This window comes from Tupaia chinensis, unplaced genomic scaffold (genome assembly GCF_000334495.1).
Source record: "Tupaia chinensis unplaced genomic scaffold, TupChi_1.0 Scaffold000290_1, whole genome shotgun sequence".
Taxonomy (NCBI): domain Eukaryota; kingdom Metazoa; phylum Chordata; class Mammalia; order Scandentia; family Tupaiidae; genus Tupaia; species Tupaia belangeri.
Window position 1 is genome coordinate 1189219 of NW_006159775.1, and position 12898 is coordinate 1202116.

The 12898-nt window shown below is 39.6% G+C and overlaps 1 protein-coding gene across 1 annotated transcript in view; it reads right to left on the reverse strand.

The window, feature by feature from the left end:
- GALNT1 (polypeptide N-acetylgalactosaminyltransferase 1) overlaps positions 1 to 12898 on the reverse strand; it is a 90953-nt gene that overhangs the window by 73592 nt on the left and 4463 nt on the right. The window contains exon 2 of the mRNA XM_006150525.3: positions 5053 to 5296. Coding sequence (XP_006150587.1) covers positions 5053 to 5191 — 139 coding nt within the window. The 5' untranslated portion in view covers positions 5192 to 5296. The remainder of the gene's footprint in view (positions 1 to 5052; positions 5297 to 12898) is intronic.

The following is a 12898-nucleotide window of genomic DNA, read 5'->3' on the forward strand; positions in this document are numbered from 1 at the left end:
CGACTTCCTTTCCAGTGCTTGCACTGAGCATACGACATCCCCAGGCCACTGCAAAGCCTCTTCAGCATCTTGTCTCACAACACAACAATCTGTAGCCCCTACGGCAGATTTAACTCAAATCCAAATCCTCCTCCAGCGTCCGTGAGCTGTACAGGCTTTTCTGGGAAACCTGTCAATTCTCCATTTTTCTGGAGGCAATGGTGCTCTCTTTTCAGTGCTTGCACTGAGCATACGACATCCCCAGGCCACTGCAAAGCCTCTTCAGCATCTTGTCTCACAACACAACAATCTGTAGCCCCTACGGCAGATTTAACTCAAATCCAAATCCTCCTCCAGCGTCCGTGAGCTGTACAGGCTTTTCTGGGAAACCTGTCAATTCTCCATTTTTCTGGAGGCAATGGTGCTCTCTGTATTCTCACTTCCTTCACTTTGCGTGGCTGTACTTCATACAGAACCAACTCCTCTTTCAAGTTCACACAGGCCACTAGTGGTTTTCAAAACTACATTCACCTTAGAATCCTCTTCCAGGATCATCCTTTCCTTATGGTTTTGAAACCACACAGTGTTACCTACTGAAAATTTGCTCTTTCAAGTATTCTTTCTTATATTTTAAACCTCTCCCTCAACAGACATAAATGCATACCACATAGGAAGCCAACTTTGGCTTACATCCTTTTAACTCCTATACTACACCCTTCTCTTCATGACAAAGTTTTCTAAATAAGCTACATATCTTTACCACTTCACCAGTATCTCAAATCACTGGCCTCCACATTTACCACTTCCTCATAAGGCATTTAACTGGGTCACCAGAAACCCCATTACCAAACATACCAGAAATACTTGACCTTTATCTTATGTACAATCTGTACAAACATCACCCTGGTTAACCTGACTCTGGTTTCTCCCACCCGATTTCTAGTTAAGCCTTTTCTTCCTTCAAGGTGGCCTCTGCAACAGAAGTCTGTCTCTTCTAACCCTACACCTGCTCTCTGTGTAGCCTTGAGTACAGGTAAGGCTTGGACTATCGCCTGTCCTCCACTTCCACCACTGTCCATTGCAGAATATCTCTAACAGCGACATTGAACACTCCGAACTCCACTCCATGCAGCTGCCTTTTAATCGAAGCTGCTCCTTCTCAGACTCCCTCATCCTGTCAATTCATCCAATCAAGAAGACCTGAGAGTCACCTCAAGCTTTTCCTCTGGTTCCCTCAATTCAATGGCTTCTTGGGTTATTTAAATTCCACTATTTACTTTTCATATATAGTGATTTCCTCTCCACTTCCAGTTCCAGTGTGGTTGTATTCTAGGCCCCCAAGTACTTTACAAAACTTTTACAACAGGCTAACAGCTGTCCCACTACCTGTCTCGTTCTCTTCCATTCCATCAGCTACATGACCACGAAAGCCTTCACCTAAGAGTCTAGACTCCATCAGGTGACTTACTCCCTTGCTTAAAACCCTCCAAGGGCATGCCATTACCTACAGGATGGAGTCCAAAATGCCCAGCATGCCTTGCGGATTCTGAGGCATTCTGTGTTCTCTCTGCTACTTCCCAAGCTTCATCCTACACTCTTGTCTCATATTCTCCTACCCCTCAACTCTGTTCTCTCACTGGCTTACCTGGAACGTGCTTCCTCACTTTGTTTGGAAGGTCTCCCATCCCCTGCATGCCTAACAAACAACTGGTCACCCTGATCCTCGACTGGAGCACGTGGCCTTACTATACCTTCTCATACATCGCAAGGCACCCCTTTCTGCCTCTGTGCACCTCTCACCTCTAGTGTGATAACACATCAGTATCTTACGACTATTTATTCAATTCCATGATTTCCTTAAAGGGAGAAATTCAGTCTTTCATTTGCCCAGTGTGATTTTCAAGCCACCAGGTCCAGGTCTCAAACTGAAGTTGGCCATGTGAGAGTCCAGTACCTTAGCTTCTATGCCATCTTTAGGTTCTTAGTAGTTATTTTTTGTTGTTGTTCAACTGTGTTGTCAATAGCATCTAGTACATTGCCAGCACATATCAGAGTTTTTAAAACATTTACCAAGTGATCTTCACCTGCTGTAGGTCCTATTTTTTCCTCACTTTCAAGCCTTTGCATTTAAGATAAAAATTGTGAGCTCTCATTATAATGGCAACAAATTAAGGTAAGGTAAAGGTAAAGTTAATCCATTTACTTGGGAAAGGAATACCCAGGTTTCTTATCTGTACATGGTAATACCTGCCTTTGATTTAAATATAGACAGTGAGTTCAGTTCTAGTAATAGTTAAGAAGGTAGCATTTTCTGACTCAATAAAGTTATTACACAACAGAGCCATAAAGTAGATACTATGCAAATTAATTGTCTAACTCTGAATTTTTTTTTTTTTTTTAAAGATTTTTGCTAAAGGACACATGTACTTGCCAGAAAGACAGAAAGCGAGAAATCCCCCAGGGGGGATGGCCATGCCTCAATGCCCTCTTCTCCACCCCACCCCACCCATCCTAGAGACATGCATGTACACACACATGTCCTGCGTGAATTTGAAGCCACGAGGTCTGGGACTTAAACCTCACTTGGCCAAGTGGGAGTCTAGTAACATAACCATTATACCATCTGCTAGTCTCGAAAATGTATTTTATTAAGAGTTACTAGGAAAATAAAAACTAAAAAGTTAGAGATGAGCGGACCAGCAGATGGATCAAAGGTTAAGACAGCTGAATCTCGAATGAGCAGTTTGAGTCCTGGACCCAGTGGCATGAAAAACATGCTGGGCACATGTGCATGCACATTCAAAATCCCAAGAGGAAAATGGAGGACAAGTGATTGTGGCATGATCATCCTTCCTGAGGAGTGATTGCTCACTTTCCCTCTCTCTTTGAAGAATGCATGTGCCCGATGGCAAAGTAGAAGGAAAAAAAAAAGTAAGTAATTAGCCGTGCTAGTAACTGATGCTAATTTTAAGCCAATTTCCCAAAATACACAGACAAAACTAGTTATATAAACCCACGTATAAAAATTGTAATTATGTAAGCATGGCTATCAATACAAATAAATAATAGTTTATAAATTTTGGGGGGGCCAAGTGGCCTTCTCATTGTAACAGTACAAAAACTTGCAGTATGGCAGTTAAGCCCTGGGCATAGGGAGCCACATCCCACATGGCCAGATGCAGCTCAAATCCAAGTCCTGGTGCCTTGAAAAACACACCAGGTATACATGCATGTCCCAAATCCTGACAGAATAAAGAAACAGGAAAAAGGACTGTGCCCCCAGGGGAGAGATGCTTTCTGTCCCTGGTTCCCAGCTCTAGCTAGCACATGTGCCGTATAGTAATTAAAAAAGGGCACAAAAAATGTAAATACGACTACATACTATAAGAAAATTTCTGTTGAAAGCATAATTATATGCATTAATTCCTAAAAACAGTAGAAGTGCTAAATATCTATGTGTTTCATAATTTTTTTATTATATAAATCATCAGGTGGATTTTAATACTCTTATTATTTTTCTTCAACATTCAATTGCTACACATTATTTGGCTCATAAAGAGAATTTACCCAACATGAAATACACCTTAGCCCAGTCCAGTTTAGAATATGTATTATCATCAACAGGTAATAAACCATTTCTGTGTCCCACAAATGTTTTGCCTATGTTTTTCTCCCTGATTTCCTTCTCTATATTCTTCCCCTCTCCCACCCTCCTTCCACACTGTCTCCAGCATCCATAACTACTTTCATTGCTTTTATGTCTTCCAATCTCTGTCTCTACCATAGAGTTGGAGAATTAGTGTATATTAGTGGAGACATACAATCTCTCTCTTTCATAGCCTGGCTTGCTTCACTCAGCAATAAATCTTCCATATTCAACCACTTTCTATCAAATGCCAGGGTCTTGTTTTTTTATGGCTGAATAGTATACATAGAGTATATGTGTCACATTTTTTCAATCCATTCATCTGTTCACAGACACCTAGGTTGGTTCCATGTCTTAGCAACAGTGAATAATGTTGCAATAAACACTGATGTGCAAGCCCATATTTGATCACTTTCTATCAAATGCCACGGTCTTGCTGTTTTTTTATGGCTGAATAGTATTCCATAGAGTATATGTGTCACACTTTTCAATCCATTCATCTGTTCATGGACATCTGGGTTGGTTCCATGTCTTAGCAACAGTGAATAATGCTGCAATAAATACTGATGTGCAAGCGCTTTTCCAACTGAGCATTCTCCTATCCTTTGGGTAGATATCCAGGAGTGGAATCGCTGGATCATATCATGTTCTATAACTAACCTCAGAGAGGTTAGAGCCCAGAAGAGCTGAAGTACTGACTCACAATACAGTCATTTTCATTACGGTGGGAAAAAAAAAGAAAATGGAAAAAAAAGGGAGCATTTGCCTATTGGCTTGAATTCAAGAGGCTCAGAACTGAAATTTCCATTACCCCTTGTCAAGATGATCAGTTCTGTCTACCTAGATGCTTCATGTTTGTATGTCCTCTTTGTTTTCCATACCAGATACTGTAATGATCTCACTGCAGCCCCCATTCCACATTCCTGTCTTTTCAAAAGCCCTCCCTAAAAGTGCTAACTGGAGCTATCTACAGTAGTAATGAAAAAACTCTCCAGATCACATCTATCTTCAATGAAGCCTTCTTTCCCATTAGGACTGAGATGGGAGAGTGGGGGAAATCTCTTTTGATACCTAATAATGCAATTATAATGTTCCATTCAGAATTATAGCATTAGACTAATCTACTGTACAAATTTGACAACCATGACTGTCCCCAAATTATATAAACATAAGATTTAAAAAGTAGCATATAATAACTTGAGGAAAACTAGCTATTATATGAACACAAAAGCTGAATTTAGCAATTCGATACATGATACTTTTAACTGAGAATCCACTAGTGAACAGTTAGAAATACGCAGATATATATATATCTCCCAGGGATTACTATTAATCTTAGAAAGTTAAAACCTCATATTATCTAAATTAGTTAGCAAAAATCAATGATAAAATTGATCAAAACAGTCATATTGCAAAATGCCACTCACCATCTCCAGCAGGAAGTCCTCTCTCCTTTTTCTCGTCACATTTGTTGCACTCACTGAAGTAAAGCAGCAGGAACATATCCAAGAGTACCCAAATCAAGGAGGTGGCTAGGACCACCTTGCAATATGCAAATTTTCTCATGGCACTTTAAGTCAAATGCAAAATTTTAAAATATATATATATATAAATATACAAAGATCATGAAAATTATTCCAATCCAGTTTCATCAGAAATCACGTTCATACCCTATAGAGAGAAATGGAAAAAGGTTGACTTAAAAATTCAGAACTCAGAAAATGAATTGTACAATATATATTATGAATAGTAAATACTGTAAATTGATGTAATTAATAATATGAGATTTTACTATGAAGAATAAAATTTTAAGTCAGACTTAGAAAACTACTTGTAAAATATATCAAAACCAACATTAAGAATATACAGGGCCAGCCCATTAGCATAGTGGTTAGGGGAGCCAGATCCCACATGGCCAGATCCCACACAGCCACTCCCACTTGGGGTCCAAGTCTTGACCCCAGGGGCTTGAGAAACATACTGGATGTATGTGCATGTACATCCAAAATCCCCATGGGATGGAGAAAGGGATTGTGGGGTGACCACACCTCATTCCAATGATAGGTGCTTTTTCCCTCTGTCTTTGGCAAGTGCACACACTCTCTGGCAATTTTTTTTTTAAATGTATTTTTAAGAATAAAGAATATTCAAATAACTCCTAGAAGGCAATATCCAAAAGGACAAAGGATGTAAACAGGCAGAAAGGAAACCTAGATAGCCAATAAATACATAGGAAAATGCTCGATTCCCTATAATTAGAAATGCAAATTAAAACAACAATGAGCTACTGTTTCACACCCAAACACATGGATCTTAAATACCTTTCTATTCACTTACTACATTAAATGCTAAGACAAAAGCTAATCTATTGATTGCCACAGGAATTTTGCATATCTACCGAATCCCAGTGCATTGACTATTCATACCTGAGAAGTTTCCTTTGTAGACTGCACTGCAGCAGCTTTATTGGGCTAACTTGTCCCTCTTCCCTACTGAATCCCATTCTAAAGTTAGAACGGTCACCCTTCATTGAGGAAATGCAGTCATGGAAAGTACAATGGAAAAGGAAGGTTTATCCCAAGATCTAAGACCTAATCTTGGTGCTGACAATAATTTTATATTTTTAGTTTCTACTTCCCACCCACCTATCTCCCTTTATTCTATTATCATGAGAAAAATGACTGGAGACATTGTCATGAACTTTGGGGAGTTTAACCAAAAACATTCCTGGCATGTAAGGGGTACATCTTGAGGACTTTAGGAGCAGTCTGAGGGACCTTAGAGAGGTAAGGAATCAACCTACTGAGCACCCGACACTCAGGCTCAAAGGCGGTGCTACTGCTTATTGGGGAAGAGATAAGCCAAGTGCACTGGGATGAAATAGATATGACCCACCCTGAAAGTCATGTAAGCCAATTCCTGGAAGGACAAGGCTGATGAGCAATGTCAAAAATTTTTTTTGAATTATTTATTTATTATTATTTTAATGAGCATGTGAGCTCACCAGAGAAAGAGAGAGAGAGAGCGAGAGAGCGAGCAGGCTGTCAGGTCCGAGACCCAAACCACAGTCAGTCATGTGGGAGTCTAGTGCCTTAACCACCATGCCACCTGTAGCTTAAAAAACTTTTTATTTGGGACCAGTAGTTAGCGTAATGGCTATGTTGCTGGACTCCCATGTAGTCGACCGCAGTTCGAGTCCCGGACCTGGTGGCTTAAACTCACGCCAGGTGCGTGTGCGTGCGTGCCCAAGATCCCGAGTGGAGAATGGAGAAGGGATTGCAGCATGGCCATCCCCCTTGGGGGGGTGATTTCTCACTTTCTGTCTCTCTCTCTCTCTGTCTATCTGGCGAGCACACACTCCCTATAGCAAAAACCTCTCCCAAAAAAATTTTTTTTACTTAATTTACTTTATTATTATTTTTTTATTTGACCAGAGAGAGAGAGAGAGAAAGGGAAAGTGAGAAAGCAAGCCACTAGGTCAAGGATTCAAACTGCAGTTGGCCACATGGGAATCCAGCACCTTAAACACTATGCCACCTGTTGGCCCCCACCTTTTTATAAGGATAATTCATGTTAACATGTTCCATGGTGACCAGCAGAGACTTATTTACCTAAAGAATTCGGGACAGGACAGTGAGTATGAAGTAGACTAGTAGTTCTTGCCCACTTCACAAGGTTGCTAGACAGTATCTATATTGATAAATGTAATGTAGTATTCATTTTGATCATCTCTCTGGGGACTTAGTTCTCTTGCCTATATTACTCTTTTCAAACCAACACTCCCAGACTCTCTGCTGGTGACAACTGGGATGCTAATATCCAATTCTAGCCACCAAATCATGCTGACTATCAGATATCACATCACATGCAGTGAGCAGCTACTGACAGCTGTGCTAATAGGGGTGGGAGAACTGAAAGCATTACAGTGCACAACGCCAGGGAACAGGAGTCCTCACCAGAAAGTCAGATACACAGTCCACTATTCTGAGCCACCACACATGAAAAGCCACCTTTTTTGGTGACTGGCAAGGCAAATTGACTACTAGTGTGGTATCTGGGTTTCAAAGTAGCTTTAAGATCTCTAAAATTTGGTGATTTATTTTAAAATATTTATACTCCAGAATATTGAAATATAAAATCTTTACAACTATGAATTTACTCTTATTTTTGGAAGGGAATACAATTAGATCTTCAAATTGACATGCACATGGGGCCAGCAGGTGATGTGGTGGTTAAAGCTCCTGGACTCTCACATGGACAACTGTGGTTCGAGTCCCAGACCTAGAGGCTTGAAAATCATGCCAGGAATGTGTATGTGTGCACCCAGAATCCCAGGAAGAGAATGGAGAAGAAGGGATTGTGATGTGGCCATCTGTCTTGAGGAGGGTGATTTCTCACTTTCTTTTTCACTGACTTTCTCTGCTTTTCTGGCAAGCACACGTGAAAGATCTCTTAAGAGGTTAAGAACGATTACAGAGACACACAGAATGTTTGCAGGGTCTGGCAAAAACCTGAAAAAATAAAGAAACCCCACACAGTGTGTGTGTGTTTGGAAGGAGAGGGTTGTGTAATATGACCCAATAGGTCGCAAGAGAAGATAAAAGAGAGGCAAACCATGATTCCCAGATTTAAGGCCCACATGACTAGCCAGATGATAATAAAACAACAAAGACAAAAAGTATAGACTAAATCGTGAGTTTGATTTAACTCACACTGATCGGGTGCCTGAGGGTAGGTGTCTAAAAGACAATCAGATGGGTAATGGAGTCTGATATGAAAAGACAGATTTGCTAGGAACAGATACAAGTAACAGGGTCATCAAGGGGGGCAAGATAGTCTACACAGGCAGAGAGAAAAAAAAGGGGAGAAGCCTCCAGGAAACCTACAACCTTCCCAGAGAGCACAGCAGACAGACCCCTCTCAGACGAACATGAACAGAAGCCAGGTAATGTGGGGTCCCAAGAGACAAGGGAAGTGAAGTTAGTGGAAGGGGCAGGTATAAACAACAAATGATCTTTTAAGAGGTTAAGAAAGATTACAGAGACACACGGAATGTTTGCAGTGTCTGGCACTTAGAAGGCAGTCACTGGTAATTGTGGGTTTCTGTTACTGTACCTCTACAAGGGAACGAGGTCCTAGAAGCTTGCTCGTTTCTGTAGAGCTTCAGAGTACACATTCTGAAAATGTTTTCTAAATGAAAGAGGAAAGACAAGAATGGACTGGCACAAGAGATACTATTATTACCTATTGTCATATTTGTCAGATGAACTTTTCATTTTGGCTATTTTGAGACACAGAGATACAATTTGGTCATCTATATTAGAAGGGGTAAGTTACACTAACTTATTTCTTTGACGTCATTTAACACTACATAAATGTATCAGGGAGAAATCTGGTGAAGTGTAAATAACATATAAGGAATTTAATATATTTTAATTAGTTGTCCATGTTAAAGAAAAAGGGAAAGCTAGCTTATGTCTTTAAAAAAAAGTTTAAAATACTGAGTCAACCTCTAGCATAGTGGTTAAGGTGGCTGGACCTCACATGGTCAATGGTGCAGTTCGAATCCTGGACCCAGTGACTTGAAAAATCACACCAGGCACCATGTGTACCCAAAAATCCCAAAAGGAGGGAAAAATGGAGAAGGGATTGCAGCATGACCATTTCTCTTTGGGGGTACTTTCTCACTTTTCCTCTCTCTGTCTCTCTGGTGAGTGCACATGCCTTCTGGCAAAGTATTTTTTTTAATTAAAAGTACCAGGTATGCTACCACAATTGTTTGTCATTGCTGTCAAATATTAATATAAAAGGTACAAAAGAATAGAAAAATGTTTCTTTACATGTGGCAGAATAGGGGGCCAGAGTGGCACAGTGGTTAAAATGCTAGATTCCCACATGATCAACCACAGTTCGAGTCCCAAACTTGCTGGTCTGAAAATCAGGCTGGGCAAGTGTACATGTGTGCCCAAAATCTCAAGAGAAGAATGGAGGCGAAGAGACTGCAGCATGGCCATCCCCATGGAGAGTGATTTCTCACTTTCCCTCTCACTGTTGCTATCTCTCTCCAGGTAGCACACGCACCCTATGGCCAAAACCTTTTAAAAATAAATAAATAACTCAATGTGGTAAAAGATTTTTTTAAAAGAGTTGTTTGAACAATTGTTGGTCAAACAGTGAGTGGTGCAGTGGGAAAACGTGATGCTTTGCGAGGCTGACAGAGAAAAGTCCTGAGTTCTCACCCGGAGACCTCTCTGAGTAAGCCAAGCACATGTGTGCCCATGGGCTGGGTCTGGCTGAGGCTATAGGTGGATCACGGCATCAAGACCCTATTAGGGATGATGTTGGAGCTGTTGCCCAGAAAGATAAACACATTTTAGGTCCTTGGACTCCCAGAATCCTGACTAGCTGGAGCCCTGGATTAAGAAGACTGTGGTGTGAAATATGTCTCACTCTCTCCCATAGAAGAAAGAAACTTAGGGGAAAAGCATTAATTTGCACTAAGCAGTGCCGGTTAAGATTCTAATTTTCACTCATATGACAAATAAACCAATATCATTTCAGGGCTGGCAAGTGGCATGGTTGTTAAGGATGCTGGACACCCATATGGCCGACTGCAGTTTGAATCCTGGACCTGGTGGCTTGCTTTCTCACTTTCCTTCTCTCTCTCTGTCCCTCTCTGATCAAATTAAAATAAATTTTTGAAAAGTTAAAAAAAATCATTCTTTAAAAAGACTCAATATTATTTCAATTTTCTTTATAAAAATGAGTTTAAAAGCTTTTTTAAAAGAATTATTTTATTTAACTTTCTTTGTATTCCTATCATTACTGTAAAGTTATTCCTGTATTTCCCACTTAGCAGACATTGTCTGTGTGTCCTTCACAGCACTTGAAATTAAGGAAACCATGTCCCTACTCCAAAAGGCACAGAAAGTTTAGTGAAAGAACAAATAAGCAGGTGGACAAGAGGGAGAATCAAGGTTGAAAAGAACTATCCAAGAGGAAATTCTCATCTTTTAAGAGATAACAGGGCCCACCTTGGGTAGCATGCAGGCTGGGGCCACATGGAAGGCCCAGGTTGAATTCCTTGCCCCCTCAAAATATAAATAAAATAATGAGCTAGGCATGGTGGTGCAGAGCTGTGGTCCAAACCATTCATAAGGAAATTCATGGAGGCCAACTTTATATATTTTTTTTATTTATATTTTTCGGAGAGATTTTTGCTATAGGGTGTGTGTGCTGGCCAGAGAGACAGAAAGTGAGAAATCATCCGCCAGAGGAGATGGCTATGCCACAATCCTTTCTCCTCCATTCTCCTCTCAGGATTTTGGGCACTCATGCACATGCTCCCAGCGTGAGTTTTAAGCACTTGGGTCTGAGACTGGGACTGTGGTTGACTACGTGGGAGTCCAGTGATGTAACTGCTATGTCATCTGCTGGTTCTGAACTTTATATTTTTCTTTCTTTTTTTTTCTTTTATTATTTATTTCTTTTTACATTTTCCCACAAACATTTACTTTACATATCATAAAATTTTTGCTCATACTCCATAGTTCTTGACAGTTAATAAACAACTTTCAAAATACTGAATTTTAAAGATAATATTCAAAATATTTCTTATAATTTTGTATCATTTTGTTTGTGACTCTATAACACTAGAGATAGGATGGCTTTAAATATTTGAGAACATATTTACATGTCAACTACTCAAATTGTTGAAAAGCAAATGCCCAGCACACAATTCACACATAAACCTTTTCAATTCAGCCCTGCCTACCAAGTATTCTGTGATATACCCTCTGCTAGCAAAGATTGGTCTCTTTTTCTTCCTTCAACATCTTTCTCAAGATAATCCTCTGGTGTGGTTGCTCTTTTGCAATCTCTACTGATTACAATGCTGGGTTGGAAAAGTCCAGGTTATTTTATGTTATAAATTCTTTCACATATCTTCTCTAATCCTCTCTGTCAGGGCAGAACTATTCATGGTGCCCGGCCATCTTTCTAAGAGCTTCTGTTGGCTTACATGAGATCCACCTTAGTTCCATAGTTTTCTGACTAATCTTCGGGTATGACATTCCAGTCAAAGCCCTGTCCAATAATGAGTATTTCCAATTTCTGATTCAATGCAACAAACATTATTGAACTTATACAAATAATCCTTCTGCCACAAAATAAGCATACTCCCAAATATTTTCCAGTTCCAGAGGGGTCAGGAAGAAAGAAAAGTTTATGTTTCCATTTAAAGAAATAAACAAGAAAAATATTTTAACAAATTGCTAAACCTATCAATAACTCAGAAGAAAGTAAAATGTTTAAATTGGGAAAACAAAGAATGATAAAAAAAATCAGTAATGTTTTACTCTAAAGTCATAAAATTTTATTTTGTCAGTTCAGTCTTATGTTCAAACTCTCTTCTGTTGAATATGCAGTGTTACTGAGGTCCAGTCTTTCCATTTAAATCCTGGAAGGTAACATTCAGTATTATTATTGATATTTCTTGACTCTAGCATTAAATTGGTCATTTTCTTGGTTGTCTTTTGTTCTCTTATTTCTGTATGTGTCTTTAGTTTCCTGGTAGAGCACTCCTTTCAGAACTTCTTGAAGAGCAGGTCTGCTATCGGCAAATTCTTTCAGGTCTTGTTTATCTGAGAATGTTTTTATCCTTTCTTCCCATATGAAAGATAACCTTGCTGGGTATAGCATTCTTGGTTGAAATTATTTTTCACTTAACACTTTGAATATATTTTCCCATTTTTTCCTTGCTTGCATTGTTTCTGATGAGAGGTCAGAGGTTAGCCTGATTGAATAACCTTTATAAGTAATCTGACATTTCTCTCTTGCAAGTTTTAGTTATCTTGTCTTTGTCTGTAGCTCTGGCCAGTCTTGCTATGACATGCCTTAGAGAAGATCTTCTTGGGTTAATTCTATTAGGGGTCCTTTGTATTTCTTGGGTCTGGATATTTGAATGCCCCTCTAGATTTGGAAAGTTTTCTTCCAAGATTTCATGGAATAGATTATTAATGCCCTTTATTAGTTTCCTCAGCTTCTGGGATATGGATTATCTGGACGTTTGGGCGCTTAATGATGTCTAGTATTTCTTGTATAGTATTCTCATTTTGGGGGGGTTATTTTCTCAGGGTTTTTTTTTTTTTGGTTGTTTTTTTCTAGATCAGAGATTGTGCCTTCCACATGCAAGATTCAATTTTCTGCATGCACTAATCTGCTTTTAATACTTTTGAGGGAGGTTTTGACTTCCTGAATGGCAGACTTCATCTC